The 22,051-nt window shown below is 56.8% G+C and overlaps 1 protein-coding gene across 1 annotated transcript; it reads left to right on the top strand.

Annotated features, from left to right (window-relative positions):
* Window positions 1-1,623: 1,623 nt before the first annotated feature.
* On the top strand, window positions 1,624-22,049 carry LOC119958608 (ceramide synthase 2-like; the record flags this gene model as incomplete). Its single annotated transcript, XM_038787087.1, has 9 exons — window positions 1,624-1,797; window positions 3,279-3,396; window positions 6,335-6,453; window positions 8,050-8,107; window positions 13,626-13,676; window positions 15,569-15,661; window positions 17,620-17,748; window positions 20,448-20,554; window positions 21,995-22,049. Coding segments are annotated over exons 1-9 (903 nt in total), but the record flags the coding sequence as incomplete, so codon positions are not given.
* Window positions 22,050-22,051: the final 2 nt, after the last annotated feature.

Raw genomic sequence — 22,051 nt, 5'->3', positions numbered from 1 at the left:
TCTTGAACTCGCTGTATGGTGTAGGTACTCCCACCGTGCTGTTAGGGAGGGAGTTCCTGGATTCTGACCCCCGGCCGACAGTGAAGGAACGGCCGATATATTCCCGAGTCGGGATGGCGAGCGGCTCGGAGGAGGGGGAACTTGCAGGTGGGGGGGGGTTCACCGTGTGTCTGCTGCCCCCCCCCCCCCCCCCTCGTCCTTCTAGATGGGAGAGGTGGCGGGTTTGGAAGGTGCTGTCGAAGGCGAGTGGCCGCGGTGCGTCTTGTAGACGGTGCACACGGCTGCCGCTGTGCGTCGGGGGGGGGAGGGTGGAGGGAGTGAATGTCGGTGGGTAGCGTGTCGATCGAGCGGGGCTGCTTTGTCCTGGATGGGGGGGGTGGAGGGAGTGAATGTCGGTGGTTAGCGTGTCGATCGAGCGGGGCTGCTTTGTCCTGGATGGGGGGGGGTGGAGGGAGTGAATGTCGGTGGTTAGCGTGTCGATCGAGCGGGGCTGCTTTGTCCTGGATGGGGGGGGGGGTGGAGGGAGTGAATGTCGGTGGGTAGCGTGTCGATCGAGCGGGGCTGCTTTGTCCTGGATGGGGGGTGGGGTGGGGGGAGTGAATGTCGGTGGTTAGCGTGTCGATCGAGCGGGGCTGCTTTGTCCTGGATGGGGGGGGGGGTGGAGGGAGTGAATGTCGGTGGTTAGCGTGTCGATCGAGCGGGGCTGCTTTGTCCTGGATGGGGGGGGGGGGGGAGTGAATGTCGGTGGGTAGCGTGTCGATCGAGCGGGGCTGCTTTGTCCTGGATGGGGGGGTGGAGGGAGTGAATGTCGGTGGGTAGCGTGTCGATCGAGCGGGGCTGCTTTGTCCTGGATGGGGGGGGTGGAGGGAGTGAATGTCGGTGGTTAGCGTGTCGATCGAGCGGGGCTGCTTTGTCCTGGATTGGGGGGGGGGGTGGAGGGGGTGAATGTCGGTGGTTAGCGTGTCGATCGAGCGGGAGCTGCTTTGCCCTGGATGGGGGGGGTGGAGGGAGTGAATGTCGGTGGTTAGCGTGTCGATCGAGCGGGGCTGCTTTGTCCTGGATGGGGGGGGGGGAGGGGGTGGATGTCGGTGGGCAGCGTGTCGATCGAGCGGGGCTGCTTTGTCCTGGATGGGGGGGGAGGGGGGGGTGGAGGGAGTGAATGTCGGTGGTCAGCGTGTCGATCGAGCGGGGCTGCTTTGCCCTGGATGGGGGGGGGGGGGGGAGTGAATGTCGGTGGTTAGCGTGTCGATCGAGCGGGGCTGCTTTGTCCTGGATGGGGGGGGGGGGTGGAGGGAGTGAATGTCGGTGGGTAGCGTGTCGATCGAGCGGGGCTGCTTTGTCCTGGATGGGGGGGGGTGGGGGGAGTGAATGTCGGTGGTTAGCGTGTCGATCGAGCGGGGCTGCTTTGCCCTGGATGGTGTCGAGCTTCTCGAGTGTTGTTGGGAGCCGCGCTCATCCAGGCGAGTGGAGAGTCTCCCATCGCGCCCAATGCCCCCCCCCCCCCACCCCCACCCCTCTTGTCTGTGCTGTAATGGGTCATTGGCAGCAGTTTAGCCCTGACCCCATAGAGCGGATGCCAGGCTGCCCCCTCGCATTATTAACCCGCTTGTCTCTCCTGGGCAGGATGCTTCAGACGATATACGACTGGTTCTGGTGGGATCGACTCTGGCTGCCATACAACCTGACCTGGACGGACCTGGAGGATCGGGATGGGCGTGTCTATGCCAAGGCAGGCGACCTCTACGTCACGATACCCTGTGCCTTCATATTCATGATTATCCGCTATGTTTTTGAAAGGTAAGAAACGTGTTTTTTTTTGTGTGTGTGTCTTGAGGGGGCCGGGTCTGGTGGGTGGGGGAGGGAGGGAGTTGAAATTATTTTTCCCGGTCGTGCGTTCTCCCCAGACGTCCGTGCCACTCAAATATGTTGGGCCTCCCAGATCCTGGTGGCGCGTTGCCGTGGGAATTGGCTTTTTTTTTTGCTCTCGAAGTCTCGGGCCTAACCGGGGGACTCTGTGAAAGTCGTGGATGGTGAGCTCGCTCGCCTGTTGTGTCTCGCGGTGATTTGGGAGGTGGTGGAGGGGGGGGGGGAACAAACCAGGCTCCTTCGGGGAGCCTGGGAAGTAGCCGGAGGAGGCCTTTTCCACCCAGGCCCGGAGCTTGAATCAGGCCAGCCTTGACGTTGCTCCATTCTCGAAAGCGTTAACGGTTCTCTCTTTGCCCTCCTCCGTCCTGGGATTGATTGGGGGGGGGGGGGGAAATGGCCGCCATCAGGGTGGGGGGGAAATGGCCGCCATCAGGGTGGGGGGAAAATGGCCGCCATCAGGGTGGGGGGAAAATGGCCGCCATCAGGATGGGGGGGGAAATGGCCGCCATCAGGGTGGGGGGGAAATGGCCGCCATCAGGGTGGGGGGAAAATGGCCGCCATCAGGGTGGGGGGAAAATGGCCGCCATCAGGATGGGGGGGGAAAATGGCCGCCATCAGGATGGGGGGGGAAAATGGCCGCCATCAGGGTGGGGGGAAAATGGCCGCCATCAGGATGGGGGGGGGAAATGGCCGCCATCAGGATGGGGGGGGAAAATGGCCGCCATCAGGATGGGGGGGGAAATGGCCGCCATCGGGATGGGGGGGAAATGGCCGCCATCGGGGTGGGGGGGAAATGGCCGCCATCGGGGTGGGGGGGAAATGGCCGCCATCGGGGTGGGGGGGAAATGGCCGCCATCGGGGTGGGGGGGAAATGGCCGCCATCGGGGTGGGGGGGAAATGGCCGCCATCGGGGTGGGGGGGAAATGGCCGCCATCGGGGTGGGGGGGAAATGGCCGCCATCGGGGTGGGGGGAAAATGGCCGCCATTGGGGTGGGGGGAAAATGGCCGCCATCGGGGTGGGGGGGAAATGGCCGCCATCGGGGTGGGGGGGAAATGGCCGCCATTGGGGTGGGGGGGAAAATGGCCGCCATCGGGGTGGGGGGGAAATGGCCGCCATTGGGGTGGGGGGAAATGGCCGCCGACAGGACGTGAGGCAACACTTGATCTTTCTTCTGCCGGGGGGGGGGGGGGGGGGGGGGGGCGGCGGGATTTGAACCCAGGTTCCCGTTACTCCCCTCCCCTCCCCGGGCCCCTGGATTGCTAGTCCCGTGCCATCACGGCTGTGCGTCCGTCCCTGGGTTCGATTTCCCCCACCCACTCCCCCCAAGATGTCGGTGGAGGCCGGCCATGTTATTCTCTCCTTCCCGGGCCCTTGTTGATCAGTTACCTACATCTTCTCTGTCTCTCCCCAGATCTGTAGCCACGTACTTTGCACGGGTGCTGGGCATCAGGGAGAAGGTGCGGTTAAAGGTGAAACCCAACCCGATTCTAGAAAAGTCTTTTGCGGCGTCCTCAAAACATCCCAAACAGGTAGGGCCTCTCTGGTCAGTGACTCGGTCCTCGTTTTCCCCTCACCTCACTCCTCATCACGGAATCTGATTCCATCTCCCTGTCGACATCTTTTTATAATGGCCCAAGTCCGTCCTGTCACCCACTATGCCTCATCCAGACACTACACCCCCTCCCTATCTCTGTATCCTCCTCCAGCCCCTACACCCCCTCCGTATTTCTGTATCCTCCTACAGTCCCTACACCCCCTCCATATCTCTGTAACCTCCTCCAGCCCCTACACCCCCCTCCCTATCTCTGTAACCTCCTCCAGCCCCTACACCCCCTCCCTATCTCTGTAACCTCCTCCACCCCCTACACCCCCTCCCTATCTCTGTAACCTCCTCCAGCCCCTACACCCCCTCCCTATCTCTGTAATCTCCTCCAGCCCCTACACCCCCTCCCTATCTCTGTAACCTCCTCCAGCCCCTACACCCCCTCCCTATCTCTGTAACCTCCTCCAGCTCCCTACAACCCTCAGATCTCTGCACTCCTCCAATCCCGGCCTCTCAAGCATCCCCCCTCCCCCAATTCCCATCGCTCCGCCATTGGCGGCCGTGCCTTCAGCTGTCTCCCTCTCGCGCTCTGTCTCTCTCGCGCGCCCCGTCTCTCTCGCGCGCCCCGTCTCTCTCGCGCGCCCCGTCTCTCTCGCGCACCCCGTCTCTCTCGCGCGCCCCGTCTCTCTCGCGCGCCCCGTCTCTCTCGCGCGCCCCGTCTCTCTCGCGCGCCCCGTCTCTCTCGCGCGCCCCGTCTCTCTCGCGCGCCCCGTCTCTCTCTCGCGCCCCGTCTCTCTCCCGCGCCCCGTCTCTCTCTCTCCCCGTCTCTCTCGCGCGCCCCGTCTCTCTCGCGCGCCCCGTCTCTCTCGCGCGCCCCGTCTCTCTCGCGCGCCCCGTCTCTCTCGCGCGCCCCGTCTCTCTCGCGCGCCCCGTCTCTCTCGCGCGCCCCGTCTCTCTCGCGCGCCCCGTCTCTCTCGCGCGCCCCGTCTCTCTCGCGCGCCCCGTCTCTCTCGCGCGCCCCGTCTCCTCTCGCGCGCCCCGTCTCTCTCGCGCGCCCCGTCTCTCTCGCGCGCCCCGTCTCTCTCGCGCGCCCCGTCTCTCTCGCGCGCCCCGTCTCTCTCGCGCGCCCCGTCTCTCTCGCGCGCCCCGTCTCTCTCGCGCGCCCGTCTCTCCGCGCGCCCCGTCTCTCTCGCGCGCCCCGTCTCTCTCGCGCGCCCCGTCTCTCTCGCGCGCCCCGTCTCTCTCGCGCGCCCCGTCTCTCTCGCGCGCCCCGTCTCTCTCGCGCGCCCCGTCTCTCTCGCGCGCCCCGTCTCTCTCGCGCGCCCCGTCTCTCTCTCTCGCCCCGTCTCTCTCTCTCGCCCCGTCTCTCTCTCTCGCCCCGTCTCTCTCTCTCGCCCCGTCTCTCTCTCTCGCCCCGTCTCTCTCTCTCGCCCCGTCTCTCTCTCTCGCCCCGTCTCTCTCGCGCGCCCCGTCTCTCTCGCGCGCCCCGTCTCTCTCGCGCGCCCCGTCTCTCTCGCGCGCCCCGTCTCTCTCGCGCGCCCCGTCTCTCTCGCGCGCCCCGTCTCTCTCGCGCCCTGTCTCTCTCGCGCGCGCCCCGTCTCTCTCGCGCGCCCCGTCTCTCTCGCGCGCCCCGTCTCTCTCGCGCGCCCCGTCTCTCTCGCGCGCCCCGTCTCTCTCGCGCGCCCCGTCTCTCTCGCGCGCCCCGTCTCTCTCGCGCGCCCCGTCTCTCTCGCGCGCCCCGTCTCTCTCGCGCGCCCCGTCTCTCTCGCACGCCCCGTCTCTCTCGCACGCCCCGTCTCTCTCGCACGCCCCGTCTCTCTCGCACGCCCCGTCTCTCTCTCTGACGTTTGACCGTTAATATCTCTCATTTTTAGTGTTTGATTTTGAAATGTTACCGTGAATCATTTTGGGTCCTTTTAATCACGTTGGAAGATATTTCGATGCGCGATGATTTTTGTCAGATGGTGAATTTCCTCAATACGGGCGGAGGGGAAAACGGGAGACAGCAGGGAGATGGATGGGGTGACACTGCTGCCTCACAGCTCCAGGGTCCCAGGTTCGATTCCCGGCTTGGGTCACCGTCTGTGCGGAGTCTGCACATTCTCCCCGTGTCTGCGTGGGTTCCCTCCGGGTGCTCCGGTTTCCTCCCACAAGTCCCGAAAGACGTGCTTGTTGGGTGAATCGGACATTCTGAATTCTCCCTCTGTGTCCCCGAACAGGCGCCGGAATGTGGCGACTAGGGGCTTTGCACAGTAACTTCATTGCAGTGTTAATGTCAGCCGGCTTGCGACACTAATAAAGATTATTATTATAACAGTGGCAATTGAATAGGGCGGCGCACTGGGTTAGCACTGCTGCCTCGCAGCGCCAGGGGCCTGGGTTTGATTCAGGAATGAATTGGTGGGTAATTGAATACATCCAGGGGGCAGTGATGGAACTGAGGTCAAGGCCAGATTGAATGGATTCAAAGGGCCGAATGGCTTCCCCATTTGTTCATGTTTTTTTCCAAACCTTTGGGGGTATTTGATCGCCGGGTTCGAAGTCGAGAAGGGTTCGAAATCGTGAGGCGGTTTGAACCAGGGGCTGGTTTAGCTCACTGAGGCCTAAATCGCTGGCTTTGAAAGCAGACCAAGGCAGGCCAGCAGCACGGTTCGATTCCCGTACCGGCCTCCCCGAACAGGCGCTGGAATGTGGCGACTAGGGGCGTTTCACGGTCACTTTATTTGAAGCCTACTCGCGACAATGAGCGATTTTCGTTTCATTTTGTAAGGGTGGGAGGGTGAGGAGATTGAAGGTTCTCGGTTAAGAAGTTGGGAGGCGGGGGGGGGTAGGGAGAGGTGACGGAAAGTGGGGGGCCGCCGGGGGGAGGGGAGGAGCCCTCCTGTTCTGTTCCGTTCCATGATTGGAAGTCCCCTTCCTTGCAGATGGACATCGAGGGCCTGGCCAAGAAGTGTAGCCTGACCTCTCAGCAGGTGGAGAGGTGGTTCCGTCGGAGGAGGAACCAGGATCGGCCTAGCGTTCTCAAGAAGTTTCGAGAAGCCTGGTAACCGAGCGCGTCTATTATTGCCATTCAGAGTCCACCGCATTCTCTCGGGGTGGGGGGGGGCAGCTGGAAAGGGAGCACGGGGCGCCCCCATCGATAAAGCACCGCGCCCGGTGTGGCGCCGCGGGGTTGACAGCCACGTTGCTGCGCGTGGGGCGAGTCTGGAGTCACGTGGAGGCCTGGCCGGGCTGAGGGCCGCAGATTTCCCTCCCGTTAGGGAACCAGGTGGGGGTTTTTTCGGACAATCGGTGACGGTCAAACCTGGCTCAGCACCCCCAGAGGTTGCAAGCCTAACCCTAACCCTAACCCTAACCCTAACCCTAACCCTAACCCTAACCCTAACCCTAACCCCAACCCCCCCACCCCCCCCCCCGACCCCCTCAACTGCAACCATGTAGTAAATGATGAAACCGCGCTCAATTTTAAACTGGGCGACTTCTACCATTTAAATTTACCTTGTGACGACAGCAGGATGTTTTGACGAGGAGCTGTTATGGCCCTGCCCAGGGCGGAAGCCACCCCCCCCCCCCCCCCCCCCCACCTTTACCCGGCAGTAGTGCAGCGAGCCACTTGGCTGTCCGAGAGACCATCGTCGCCCACAAGTGGTGAGGATGACCTAAAGTTTGGTGCTCGGCCTACCCGTCAGGCCTCTGGCGTTCGCCTGTTGGAGCTAACCCAGGTGGTCGCTCCCCTCTTACCCGCCCCTCCCCGCCCCCCGCCCCTCCCCGCCACCCCTTACCCACCCCCCCCCCCCCTCCCCGCCACCCCCGACCCGGGTCCTCCCACCCTCGGCCAATGGCAACCGCTTTCCGTTGCCGCCCTAAACCTCCCACCATCTTGGACGCCCCCCGCCGAATCTCCCCCTCCTTCCCCTTGGAGCCAGGAGAGATTAACACGCGAACCCTAACCTGGCAACTAAAATCTCCTTGTCCCCGGACCCCCTCTTGAGGGCTGTAACGGAGTCTCGCAGGACAGAAAGAGGTGCTTCAGCCCGTCGCCGGGCCCTGGCCCTCGAGCACCTATCTGATCGCCGCGTGTCGGGGAGATGGAGTGCGACCGGGTTTGCCGACTCCAGTTGGAAGCACCCCCCCACTCCGGCTTAGAGTTTTCAGGACATCTTGCCCCTGCCCTGCCCAGGCCAGAGGGTGTTTCCCCCCCCCCCCCCCTCCCCCACCCAGGCTCCAGGGAGGTACCGGAGGAGTTGGCCACCTTGGCTAACAACAAGGGTCTCTCGCTTCATCGGGCACGGGGTTGGGTCAAGTGTCGCCCAATGCCCCGGGGGGGGGGGGGGGGGCGTCGCAGCCACCGGCGGGTTACGGCCGCGACCACCCTTGGCCCGGCAGCCGACCCGTGCACAGCGAGATCCCACGGCAACACGTTTGTTGAGGTTCCCGCTGATTCATCCGAATCTCGAGTGGCGTTGGGTGAGGAGGTTGATCGTTCCCAGGACGCGGGCGGGAAATCTCCCAACACGAAAAGCGGCCATGGTGTCACCTTCGGAGCTGGGCCAACAGGAGCCGGCTTGGGGGGGGGGGGGGGGGGTTAGTGTGTAACGTATGATGGACGCATTGAGGACTGTTTGCACTTTCTTTACAGCTGGCGATTCACCTTTTACCTTCTCGCTTTCACTGTTGGCCTGGCGGTGGTGGTAGATGTAAGTACCCAGCCCTTAACCCAACTGCGCGAATACGGGACGGGCATGGTGGGGTTGTTGTGGGCCAGGGTTTAGAGGACCCCAAAGTGCGTCATGGAGTTCACCTGACCCACGGATTGTGGTGTGGGGAGCACACGGCCCACTCTACAGGTGCGGCACAGCAGAAACGGAAAAGTATTTTTTGAAGCAAAACAACGTTTATTCCATGAACTCAAGTTAACCTTTTTAAAACATAGTGAACATCTTAGCAACCATCGATTCAAATACAACCCCCAAAGACTACAACACTAAGTAATCCTTAAGCTGTCCATTCAACATCCAGAAGACTTAAAAAACCTTTAAATCAGGTTAAAGTCACTACTGAGAGCAGTTATTAGTTTTAAATCACCAAAGGATCGATTTCAGTGTAGAACAAGGCCAGCAGCGCGGGTTCAATTCCCGTACCAGCTGCCCCGAACAGGCGCCGGAGTGTGGCGACTAGGGGCTTTTCACAGTAACTTCATTGAAGCCTAATTGTGACAATAAGTGATTATTATTATTACAGTCTTTAGATTAGAGAGAGAGACTAATACCCCTTCTGGCTGTGACTGCAGCTCTCCAGCTCTGAAAACAACACTAAAACACACCCTGCAGCAAACAGCCTAAAACGAAAGTCAAAAGCTGACAGACAGCCCAGCTCCCCCCACACTGACATCACTGCAGTAATAAACACCCATTTCTTAAAGGTATATTTCTTAAACATCCATTTTTTTAAAGGTACTCTCACATGACACCTCCCCCCACGAAAAAATAAATAAACCGTCAACTTCAAGGTGGTTTCATTTTTCACCTTTTCACCATCCTTTAAGAAATGCACACCGTAAATACACTTTTTCGTTTCAAAAAACAACACGCGCAAACAGGTACAATAATATAGTCCATTTTCTTTTTGTTGTTCTTCCTCCAACTGAAATCCTTCTCGATTGACAGTCGCTTTGAGCAAGAAGGTCTCTGCACGATCCGTCCATTTCTCTACGCCTCAGCATTTCTCTTTAAAGTCAGATAGTTTAGTTCAATCTGATCACAGAGTCCCGTGTAATTCTCCAACACAGGAGCAGTGGTTATCACAGCTTTATGCCTGTTGAAAGTCCACTGTCCACTGGAATTTTCGGCGTTTCTTAAGCAAGTCCATCAGTGGAGTAACCAGGCTACAAAAACCTTTCCACAAATGTTCGATCAAATCCACTCATGCCAAGAAATCGCATTGTTTCCCTTTGTCTTGAGGGTATCGAAAACTCCTCAATAACTGTTGGTTTCACATCCCCGTGTGACCATTCAACCCTGTCCGATTGTATGGCCAAGGAAAGTGACTTGGGCTTTTCCAAATTCACTTTTGGCTCGGTTTATCACCAAACCCGCCTCCTGAAGTTGATCAAAGTCCATCAGATGTTTCAAATGTTCTTTCCGTGTCTGGCTGAAAATTACCAGATTGTCGATGTATACCGCACAATTGGGTCATCCTGAAACAACTTTGTTAGTTAACCGTTGAAATGTGGCTGGGGCGTTTTCCATGCCAAATGGCATAACTTTGAATTGGTACATACCATCTGGAGTCACTGAAATCTCCTTCGCCCTTTCGGATAAAGGTACCTGTCAGTAACCTTTAAGTAATTCCAGTTTGGACATAAAAATCGATTGTCCCACTTTCTCAGCAATTCTCCAAACGTGGGATAGGACAAGAGTCCGTTCTTGTAACTGCATTTGCCTTTCTATAGTCCACACACAATCATTGGGTACCGTCTGGTTTAGGCACCATCACAATGGGTGAGCTCCATTGGCTGAAACCCACTTCAATTATGCCATTTTTAAGCATACACTCAATCTCTTTGTTAACCTGTGCCAATTTAAGTCAATATGGTTAAGTCGATATGGATGTTGTTTGATTGGAACAGCATTTCCCACATCTACATCATGTACAGCCATTTTAGTACTTCCCAATTTATCTCTACAAACTTGTCCACGTGATATCAATAACTCTTTCAGGTCTGTCTGTTTTTCCTCTGGAAGGTAACTCAACAATTTATCCCAATTTTTAAGAACATCCTCGTTTTCCAATTTAATTTGAGGTATGTCAAATTCACAGTCATCTGGAATTTCTTTCCTGAAATTTCTAAACCTTTGTCTGTAAGCTTCAGGCACTAGTTCATATGCATCCAAGATGGATTTTTTCACCTCCTCATACGACTCGGATACCTCCTCTGATCGTGATGCAAGCACTTCTCTCGCCCTACCTACCAGCTTTGTTTGAATCAGTAACGCCCACATGGCCTGTGGCCATTTCATTTGTTTAGCTACCTTCTCAAATGAAATGAAAAAGGCTTCTACCTCCTTCTCATCAAACCTTGGCAATGCTTGGACGTATTTAAATAGATCCCCACCAAGCCTTCGACTATGATGCTCTTTCTCACTATCATCCAACTCTACGTTTCCCTTTACGCCGACCAATTTGAACTGACTGTCATGTTTCATGGCCATTTTCTGAAGTTCAAACTCTCTCTTTATCTTTTTCCCTGATCTGTATCTCCCTTTCTCTTTCTTTTTCTTCTCTACTACTTTTGTATTCAAGCTGCTTCAAGTCTTTCTCATGTTCCGTTTGTTTAATTTGCAACTGAATTTTTGCCATTTACAATGAGTCAAACTGTCTCTCGGGCAACTTTAAATGCTAAGCCACCTCCATAATCACCTCATCTTTTCGCATTTTGTCAGGTAATGTTAACTGCAATTTTATATTTCTTGAACACCCATTTCTTAAAGGTACTCTCACAGGACAGGGTGACAGGGGGAGTATAATGAGCGCGCAGCAGCAGGCGGAGGAGTAGCTGCCACCTTCGGCCTCTTTATCGAGGGCGAGGCCCATATGGTTAAAGAGCCACCCACAGGGACTGGGGGAGAAGGTGGGACTCGCTCCCACGGGGAGTGGGGGAGAATGTGGGACTCGCTCCCACGGGGAGAATGTGGGACTCGCTCCCACAGGGAGTGGGGGAGAATGTGGGACTCGCTCCCACGGGGAGTGGGGGAGAATGTGGGACTCGCTCCTACAGGGAGTGGGGGAGAATGTGGGACTCGCTCCCACAGGGAGTGGGGGGAGAATGTGGGACTCGCTCCCACGGGGAGTGGGGGGAGAATGTGGGACTCGCTCCTACAGGGAGTGGGGGAGAATGTGGGACTCGCTCCCACAGGGAGTGGGGGGAGAATGTGGGACTCGCTCCCACGGGGAGTGGGGGAGAATGTGGGACTCACTCCCACGGGGAGTGGGGGGAGAGTGTGGGACTCGCTCCCACGGGGAGTGGGGGGAGAAGGTGGGACTTGCTCCCACAGGGAGTGGGGGAGAATGTGGGACTCGCTCCCGCGGGGAGTGGGGAGAATGTGGGACTCGCTCCCACGGGGAGTGGGGGGAGAATGTGGGACTCGCTCCCACGGGGAGTGGGGGAGAATGTGGGATTCGCTCCCACAGGGAGTGGGGGAGAATGTGGGATTCGCTCCCAGGGGGAGTGGGAGAATGTGGGACTCGTTCCCACGGGGAGTGGGGGAGAATGTGGGACTCGCTCCCACGGGGAGTGGGGGAGAATGTGGGACTCGCTCCCACGGGGAGTGGGGGGAGAAGGTGGGACTTGCTCCCACAGGGAGTGGGGGAGAATGTGGGACTCGCTCCCACGGGGAGTGGGGGAGAATGTGGGACTTGCTCCCACAGGGAGTGGGGGAGAATGTGGGACTCGCTCCCACGGGGAGTGGGGGAGAATGTGGGACTCGCTCCCACAGGGAGTGGGGGAGAATGTGGGACTCGCTCCCACGGGGAGTGGGGGAGAATGTGGACTCGCTCCCGCGGGTAGATGTGGTGGGAGGGGCATGGGCTCAATCCCACGGAACCGGATCGGCAGCACATGAGCAGAGGGGCCGAATGGACTGCAGACACGTTGAGGAATGGTCACTGAAGCCGCGTTGGGCAATGCGAGTGCCAGAGACGGGTGGATGCATCTCTGTCTCCACTCTTGTGAGTCTCCCGGTAACCCGGTGCTGGATCCATGCCGTCTGGTTGAGCACGGTCCAGTACGGGAGCCTCCCCCTACCCGGCGGGCTTCTGGCGTCAGTGTCTGTCGTGTGGGGTCTGTCCTGGGGGGACAGCGCTGGGTGGCGAGATGGGGAGCAGCGGGGCGGGGGAGGTGGGGGTGGGGAAGAGAGGTGCGAGAGGGACAGAATGGGGACAGGGAGGAAGGGTGTTGTGTGCCAATAGCAAAACAGCTCGGCCATGAGGATTGTGTGCAGATCCACCCAGGCCTCTGCGCCCTCTGCCTTTGGTGAGGCAGAATTACAGAGTGTGCGCCTGGCTGCTCGACCCGGTGGGGCTTCGCAGCTTTCACTGCCTGCTGAGTTTCAACGGGAGCACAATCATCTCCCACTCCAATACAGATGAGGTCCCCGTGTATTCTCTGGCAGCAACTTCCCCTCTTCTCCCCTCCATAATCCTATCGATTGCACGGGGTTAGATACAGAGTAAAGCTCCCTCTACACTGTCCCCATCAAACACTCCCAGGACAGGTACAGCACGGGGTTAGATACAGAGTAAAGCTCCCTCTACACTGTCCACATCAAACACTCCCAGGACAGGTACAGCACGGGGTTAGATACAGAGTAAAGCTCCCTCTACACTGTCCCCATCAAACACTCCCAGGACAGGTACAGCACGGGGTTAGATACAGAGTAAAGCTCCCTCTTCACTGTCCCCATCAAACACTCCCAGGACAGGTACAGCACGGGGTTAGATACAGAGTAAAGCTCCCTCTACACTGCCCCCATCAAACACTCCCAGGACAGGTACAGCACGGGGTTAGATACAGAGTAAAGCTCCCTCTACACTGTCCCCATCAAACACTCCCAGGACAGGTACAGCACGGGGTTAGATACAGAGTAAAGCTCCCTCTACACTGTCCCCATCCAACACTCCCAGGACAGGTACAGCACGGGGTTAGATACAGAGTGAAGCTCTACCTTCACCCGCTGTGGTGGGGCCTGTGACGGTTTGGAAACAGTATTGTTGAACGAACAAAGTTTCAAAGCCTTTCGGTAACATCTCCCATTGGACATTGAGGGAAATAGGCTGGTGCGTTAAGGAGCCAGTGTGTGAGTGTGGGTGTGAGCGTGAGGCCTTTGTTAAAATGGGCGGCCCTCGGACCCTGCGAGTGTTGACCGAGCGGCTGTTTTTTTTTTAATGAGTACTTTGCGTGCCGAGAGTCTGAAAACCGGCCAACCGCCCTCTTTTCTGACTTAATTGTGGTCCGGGGAACAGTAACCCTCTCTATTTCCAACACTGACAGCTGCTGCGCACCAGGGTCTTGTGAGCAGACCTTCTTGAAGGCCCGGTTACCGTGGTAACGAGGCCTAGTCCACTCCCGAATCCAACCCCCGCCCCCTTCCTCCAAACTATTCCTTTTAATACAATATGCTGCTGTATTTTATGTTTGTTTTTGGTTTTTTTTTTAAGAAACCCTGGTTTTATGACTTGCGGCAAACATGGAAGGGGTTCCCAATACAGGTAAGTAACAACTCGGGATTTGCGCGCCTTGTCTATTTTTTTAAATATAAATGGCGCGGCAGAATGTTTTTAACAATAGTAATTCCGGGATCGTTACCCTCAATCCGAGCAAATTCGAGGTGATGCATTTTGGAAGATCCAATTCAAGTTTGGGGGCAGCAGGGTAGCATGGTGGTTAGCATAAATGCTTCACAGCTCCAGGGTCCCAGGTTCGATTCCCGGCTGGGTCACTGTCTGTGTGGAGTCTGCACGTCCTCCCCGTGTGTGCGTGGGTTTCCTCCGGGTGCTCCGGTTTCCTCCCACAGTCCAAAGATGTGCGGGTTAGGTGGATTGGCCATGCTAAATTGCCCGTAGTGTCCTAATAAAAAAGTAAGGTTAAGGGGAGGGTTGTTGGGTTACGGGTATAGGGTGGATACGTGGGTTTGAGTAGGGTGATCATGGCTCGGCACAACATTGAGGGCCGAAGGGGCTGTTCTGTGCTGTACTGTTCTATGTACTGTTCTATGTTCTAAGTGCGGACTATACGGTCAATGGAAGAGTCCTGGGGAAAATTGATGTACAGAGGGATCTGGGTGTTCAGGTCCATTGTGCCCTGAAGGTGGCAACGCAGGTTGATAGAGTGGTCAAGAAGGCATACAGCATGCTTGCCTTCATCGGACGGGGTATTGAGTACAAGAGTCGGCCGGTCATGTTACAGTTGTATCGGACTTTGGTTCGGCCACATTTGGAATACTGCGTGCAGTTCTGGTCGCCACATTACCAGAAGGATGTGGATGCTTTAGAGAGGGTGCAGAGGAGGTTCACCAGGATGTTGCCTGGTATGGAGGGTGCTAGCTATGAAGAAAGGTCGAGTAGATTAGGATTGTGTTCATTAGAAAGACGGAGGTTGACGGGGGGACCTGATTGAGGTCTACAAGATCATGAGAGGGAGAGACAGGGTGGATAGCAAGAAGCTTTTTCTCCCAGAGTGGGGGACTCAATTACTAGGGGTCACGAGTTCAAGGTGAGAGGGGGAAAGTTTAAGGGAGATATGCGTGGAAAGTTCTTTACGCAGAGGGTGGTGGGTGCCTGGAATGCATTGCCAGCGGAGGTGGTAGTGGTGGGCACGATAGCGTCATTAATGATGTATCTAGACAAGGGGCTGGTTTAGCACACTGGGCTAAACCGCTGGCTTTTAAAGCAGGCCAAAGCAGGCCAGCAGTGCGGTTCAATTCCTGTACCAGCCTCCCCGAACAGGCGCCGGAATGTGGCGACTAGGGGCTTTTCACAGTAACTTCATTGAAGCCTACTCGTGACAATAAGCGATTTTCATTTCATTTCACAGGAATGGACAGGGAGCAGAGGGATACAGATCCTTAGAAAATAGGCGACGGGTTTTAGATAGAGGATCTGGATCGGCGCAGGCTTGGAGGGCCGAAGGGCCTGTTCCTGTGCTGTAATTTTTCTTAGTTTGAAGTGGAGAAAGGTTATGTGTGGCGGGGGGGTGGGGGAGAGGGCGAGGGTGTGTGTGTGTGTGTGTGTGTGTGTGCGTACAACGTCACTTGTTGGGGAGGGAGGGGGGGTTTGTGTTTGGATTGCGTAAACGAGGAAGAAAGGTATTCCCGCCGGATGGAGGGTCAGTAGCCGGATGGGACACTGCTCGAACGGTGCGCCGTCGGGATGAGGGAAGGCGGTCCGGGGCCGTGGTCTCAGTGTGTGGGAGATGTTTCCCCCCCCCCCCCCCCCCCTCACCTGCAAGGTGTTTAACTGGTGGGGCGGAAGGGTGGGGAGAGGGGGTTGGTGGATGATGTGGTAACTGGCACTAGAGAAATGCAGTGTGGTCCCACGAAGCTCCTATCGCTCGTTGAAAGTCTGTTTTCTCCCCCTCCAACCATCCCTCCCTCCCTGGGCAGACTATGCTACCGTCGCAGTATTGGTATTACATGATCGAGTTGGGCTTCTACTGGTCGTTGCTTTTCAGTGTCGCGTTCGATGTCAAGCGGAAGGTGAGCATTCATGAAAAGACTCTCTTGAATGGAGGGAGGGGGGCAATATTTTTGTTGACTATTATCTTTCTCCCTCTTCCCTTGAAGGCACTCTGCCCTCTGCCCCTATTTCCCTCCCCCAGGGGAGCAAGAGAAGGCCATTCAGCACCTTGAGCCTATCTCGCCATCCAGTCCCCGGATCTCGACTCCCACCTTGCTTGCCTTAACTCGAGGAAAAACACTCCAATTGATCCCCTGAGGGGATGGTGGAGGGAGGGGAGGGGAGGGGGGGGGGGGGGGGGAAGGCCCTCTAGTCTGGGTCTGGAGTTACAGGGGAGGGAAGGCCCTCGAGCCTGGGCCTGGAGTTACAGGGGAGGGAAGGCCCTCGAGCCTGGGCCTGGATTTCCAGGGGAGGGAAGGCCCTTGCGCCTGGGCCCAGAGTTACAGAGGAAGGGGTTACGGGCCCTCGGGCCTAGAGTTACTGGGAGGAGGTATGTTGCCAATCAGCACCAATAATGTTGCCAATTAATAATGATGATCTTTAAAGTCACCCAGGTATCAAATGATACCACCACCAGGCTGTACCAGTTATCGATCAAAGGACCAAACAACCAGTTAGTCAGATCTAGTTCAAAGATGGTTTATTTACACACAAGGATTACTTCGACATGCAACATAAAACACGACAAGTTAAACTACACCTAACAACTACAATAACCTGGACTTAACTTCAGGGCAACCAGCTCTGTGCAGATGGACAAGGCCTTTGTTCGGATCTTGGGTGGCTGGGTGGAAGAAGTGGCTCTGTTTCTGCTGGGCTCATCCTTCGCTGGTCTTGAACTTGTCTGCCTGGTCGTTATGCTGCACCTGGTTTCAGGTGTAGGCCGGGGGGCCAAGAGAGACCGAGCGCGTGGCTGTGTCTCTTCTTATCCCTCTGGGATTTCGCGCTCTTTCGGGGCGGTCCTTAACTTAGACCCAATATTTCGGCAGGCTTCGATCACTGCCTTCGATTTTGGCCAATAAAGGGGCGGGTGCCTTGATGGCTGGGCGTGTCCTGACCGTGGCTGTTTGGGCTTCCTGGGCGAAGGGAGTGGCGCCGATCAGTCTGTATCTGTATCGGTTACCTGAGTACGTGGGCCATTAGAATGCAAATGAGGGGGGGTTTCGATCGCGTCTCGCTATCTGGGTTGCAAACACACACACAAGCTCTGAGACTGTCTTGAGTCCTGAGTTGGCCATAATTCCCATGGTCCTTTGCAGGTGGCCATCTGAGATGGCTACAGGTGACAGGCTCCCAAGCCTAGGCCCAGAGTTGGTTGGGGGGGGGGACAATGAACAAAATCTGGGATTGAAAAGTGAGTCTCCGTCACTAGGGTAGCACGGTAGCATTATGGATAGCACAAATGCTTCACAGCTACAGGGTCCCAGGTTCGATTCTGGCGTGGGTCACTGTCTGTGTGGAGTCTGCACATCCTCCCCGTGTGTGTGCGTGGGTTTCCTCCGGGTGCTCCGGTTTCCTCCCACAGTCCAAAGATGTGCAGGTTAGGTGGATTGCCCATGCTAAATTGTCCCTTAGTGTTGGGTGGGGTTACTGGGTTATGGGGATAGGGTGGAGGTGTTGACCTTGGGTGGGGTGCTCTTTCCAAGAGCCGGTGCAGACTCGATGGGCTGAATGGCCTCCTTCGGTACTGTAAATTCTATGAAACGCCGACCATGACAACGATCATAGATTGGCATAAAGACAAACCATCTGGCTCGCTAACGTCTCCTTTAGGGGAGGGAAATCTTCCGTCCTTACCTTGTGCTGGCTGACATGTGACTCCAGACCCCACCCCCCCCACACACACACACCCAGCAATGGGGTCGACTCCGAACTGCCCCCTCTGGAAATGCCCCGAGCACGACCCTCTGTTGTGTTCACCCTCATCTCGAGAATGGATTGTTAACCGTCTCCTCTCTTGTCCCCATCGCATCGTTAGGACTTTAAGGAGCAGATAATCCACCACGTGGCAACCATCATCCTCATCAGCTTCTCCTGGTGCACCAACTACATCCGGGCTGGGACCCTAGTCATGGCTGTACATGACGCATCGGACTACTTTCTAGAGGTAAGGGCCGCGTCGTGCATTTATTATGGTACCCGAGACTTTGTCAAACGTGCCGAGGTGCGTCGCAGGAGCGTTTGTAGATCAAACCTTCGACCCCCCGCCCCCCCAAGCCACATGGGCAGATATCAGGGACTGAAAGCTCGGTCAAAGAGGCCGGTGTTAAGGAGCGTCTTCAAGGAAGAGAGAGAATGAAGGCACGGCCGCCAATGGCGGAGCGATGGGAATTGGGGGGGGGCGGGGGGGATGGTCGGGAGGCCGGGATTGGAGGAGCGCAGAGATCTCGGAGGGTTGTAGGGAGCTGGAGGAGGTTACAGAGATAGGGAGGGGGTGTAGGGGCTGGAGGAGGTTACAGAGATAGGGAGGGGGTGTAGGGGCTGTAGGTTACAGAGATAGGGAGGGGGTGTAGGGACTGGAGGAGGTTACAGAGATAGGGAGGGGGTGTGGGGGCTGGAGGAGGTTACAGAGATAGGGAGGGGGTGTAGGGGGCTGGAGGAGGTTACAGAGATAGGGAGGGGGGTGTAGGGGCTGGAGGAGGTTACAGAGATAGGGAGGGGGTGTAGGGGGCTGGAGGAGGTTACAGAGATAGGGAGGGGCTGGAGGAGGTTACAGAGATAGGGAGGGGGTGTAGGGGGTGGAGGAGGTTACAGAGATAGGGAGGGGGTGTCGGGGCTGGAGGAGGTTACAGAGATAGGGAGGGGGTGTAGGGGCTGGAGGGGGTTACAGAGATAGGGAGGGGGTGTAGGAGCTGGAGGAGGTTACAGAGATAGGGAGGGGGTGTAGGGGGCTGGAGGAGGTTACAGAGATAGGGAGGGGGTGTAGGGGCTGGAGGAGGTTACAGAGATAGGGAGGGGGTGTAGGAGCTGGAGGAGGTTACAGAGATAGGGAGGGGGTGTAGGGCCAGGAGGAGGTTACAGAGATAGGGAGGGGGGTGTAGGGGCTGGAGGAGGTTACTGCGATAGGGAGGGGGGTGTAGGGGCTGGAGGAGGTTACAGAGATAGGGAGGGGGTGTAGGGGCTGGAGGAGGTTACAGAGATAGGGAGGGTTATAGGGGCTGGAGGAGGTTACAGAGATAGGGAGGGGGTGTAGGGGCTGGAGGGGGTTACAGAGATAGGGAGGGGGTGTAGGGGCTGGAGGAGGTTCCAGAGATAGGGAGGGGGTGTAGGGGCTGGAGGAGGTTACAGAGATAGGGAGGGGGGAATAGGGGCTGGAGGAGGTTACAGAGATAGGGAGGGGGTGTAGGGGCTGGAGGAGGTTACAGAGATAGGGAGGGGGTGTAGGGGCTGGAGGGGGTTACAGAGATAGGGAGGGGGTGTAGGGGCTGGAGGAGGTTACAGAGATAGGGAGGGGGTGTAGTGGCTGGAGGAGGTTACAGAGATAGGGAGGGGGTGTAGGGGCTGGAGGAGGTTACAGAGATAGGGAGGGGGTGTAGGGGCTGGAGGAGGTTACAGAGATAGGGAGGGGGTGTAGTGGCTGGAGGAGGTTACAGAGATAGGGAGGGGGTGTAGGGGCTGGAGGAGGTTACAGAGATAGGGAGGGGGTGTAGTGGCTGGAGGAGGTTACAGAGATAGGGAGGGGGTGTAGGGGCTGGAGGAGGTTACAGAGATAGGGAGGGGGTGTAGGGGCTGGAGGAGGTTACGGAGATAGGGAGGGGGTGTAGGGGCTGGAGGAGGTTACAGAGATAGGGAGGGGGGTGTAGGGGCTGGAGGAAGTTACAGAGATAGGGAGGGGGGTAGGGGCTGGAGGAGGTTACAGAGATAGGGAGGGGGGTAGGGGCTGGAGGAGGTTACAGAGATAGGGAGGGGGGTGTAGGGGCTGGAGGGGGTTACAGAGATAGGGAGGGGGTGTAGGGGCTGGAGGTTACAGAGATAGGGAGGGGGTGTAGGGGCTGGAGGAGGTTACAGAGATAGGGAGGAGTGTAGGGGGCTGGAGGAGGTTACAGAGATAGGGAGAGGGTGTAGGGGCTGGAGGAGGTTACAGAGATAGGGAGGGGGTGTAGGGGCTGGAGGAGGTTACAGAGATAGGGAGGGGGTGTAGGGGCTGGAGGAGGTTACAGAGATAGGGAGGGGGGTGTAGGGGCTGGAGGAGGTTACAGAGATAGGGAGGGGGTGTAGGGGCTGGAGGAGGTTACAGAGATAGGGAGGGGGTGTAGGGGCGGAGGAGGTTACAGAGATAGGGAGGGGGTGTAGGGGCTGGAGGAGGTTACAGAGATAGGGAGGGGGTGTAGGGGCTGGAGGAGGTTACAGAGATAGGGAGGGGGTGTAGGGGCTGGAGGAGGTTACAGAGATAGGGAGGGGGGTGTAGGGGCTGGAGGAGGTTACAGAGATAGGGAGGGGGTGTAGGGGGCTGGGGGAGGTTACAGAGATAGGGAGGGGGTGTAGGGAGCTGGAGGAGGTTACAGAGATAGGGAGGGGGGTGTAGGGGCTGGAGGAGGTTACAGAGATAGGGAGGGGGTGTAGGGGTTGGAGTAGGTTACAGAGATAGGGAGGGGGGGGCAGAAGGGCTATGGAAGGAATCTAAAACATTTTAAAATCCAATATAATTCAAAGCCGCGCTCGCTCCCCCCTTGAGAGTGAATGATGATGCCGCCTAACATGAATTCAAACTGTCCCGGGAATATGGTGGGTTGGGGGCGCGGAAACCCATCCGGTTCCGGGTGGTGTATCTATTTTGACGCCGATTTTATTTTCCCCTCCTGCCAGTCTGCCAAGATGTTCAACTACGCTGGGTGGAAAACAACTTGTAACGTGCTCTTCATCCTCTTTGCTGTGGCCTTCATCATCACCCGACTCATCATCTTCCCGTTCTGGTACGTGGGCCTCTTCTCGAAGCTTTCCATCTTCGATTCAACAGGACAAATCGCCAATGTCCCGTTTGGGGAGGTGGGGGGGGTGTGTGCTGGTGGGGAACGCTAACTCTCTCTCTCTCTCTGTGAGAAGAGAGTGCCAATTGCTTGGAAAGCGAACCCTTGGTCGAGGCATGGCCAGGGATGACGCACCAGTTGACAATTACAGACAGTTAACCGCCAAGCGCTGTTTTGAAAGTTCGAACTGGGCAGTTGGCTCAGATTGGTCCAAGGCATTGCCCTTCGTGGAGCGAAGCAATGAATGGCTGTCACTTCATTTTTGTTTAGCTGGAAATGACGGAACGTGTACGAGGAACAAGGCACTGCGTACTAATATGTACTTTTCAGTGCTCGCTCGACAAGCCTATCTTAAATTGGTTGTCAGCGTAATTGTATCTGCTGATGATGGTAATTCTTCCAATTGTTATGATAAGTGCCAGACAACAAACTTCGACAAAATTCATTCTTTCCAGTAATATCTGGTGAATCTGTTTGGACTTTGCTTCAGAGAATGGAGGCCAGATTTAATCACCCAACTGTGACTCATTTGACAGGGTTCTTCCAAGGAGGTAACTAGTTCAAAACCGGAAGAATGTATGGTTTAGATCAGGTTAAAGCAGATTGGAGTTGGGGAAAGAGGCGGAGTTGCATCTAACCCCGTGCTGTACCTGTCCTGGGAGTGTTTGATGGGGACAGTGTAGAGGGAGCTTTACTCCGTATCTAACCCCGTGCTGTACCTGCCCTGGGAGTGTTTGATGGGGACAGTGTCGAGGGAGCTTTACTCTGTATCTAACCCCGTGCTGTACCTGTCCTGGGAGTGTTTGATGGGGACAGTGTAGAGGGAGCTTTACTCTGTATCTAACCCCGTACTGTACCTGTCCTGGGAGTGTTTGATGGGGACAGTGTAGAGGGAGCTTTACTCTGTATCTAACCCCGTGCTGTACCTGTCCTGGGAGTGTTTGATGGGGGCAGTGTAGAGGGAACTTTACTCTGTATCTAACCCCGTGCTGTACCTGTCCTGGGAGTGTTTGATGGGGATAGTGTAGAGGGAGCTTTACTCTGTATCTAACCCCGTGCTGTACCTGTCCTGGGAGTGTTTGATGGGGACAGTGTAGAGGGAACTTTACTCTGTATCTAACCCCGTGCTGTACCTGTCCTGGGAGTGTTTGATGGGGACAGTGTAGAGGGAGCTTTACTCTGTATCTAACCCCGTGCTGTACCTGTCCTGGGAGTGTTTGATGGTGACAGTGTCGAGGGAGCTTTGTATCTAACCCCGTGCTGTACCTGTCCTGGGAGTGTTTGATGGGGACAGTGTCGAGGGAGCTTTGTATCTAACCCCGTGCTGTACCTGTCCTGGGAGATGAGGCTGGAGAGGTTTAAGTGGGACTGTCTTGTCTTCCACAGGATCATTCGTTGCACAGTGTTTTATCCGTTGGAGCTGTATCCTGCATTCTTTGGATA

Source organism: Scyliorhinus canicula, chromosome 30 (assembly GCF_902713615.1).
Source record: "Scyliorhinus canicula chromosome 30, sScyCan1.1, whole genome shotgun sequence".
Lineage (NCBI taxonomy): Eukaryota > Metazoa > Chordata > Chondrichthyes > Carcharhiniformes > Scyliorhinidae > Scyliorhinus > Scyliorhinus canicula.
Note: the sequence above shows the minus strand (reverse complement) of the source record. Positions and strands in the feature narration are given on the sequence as shown.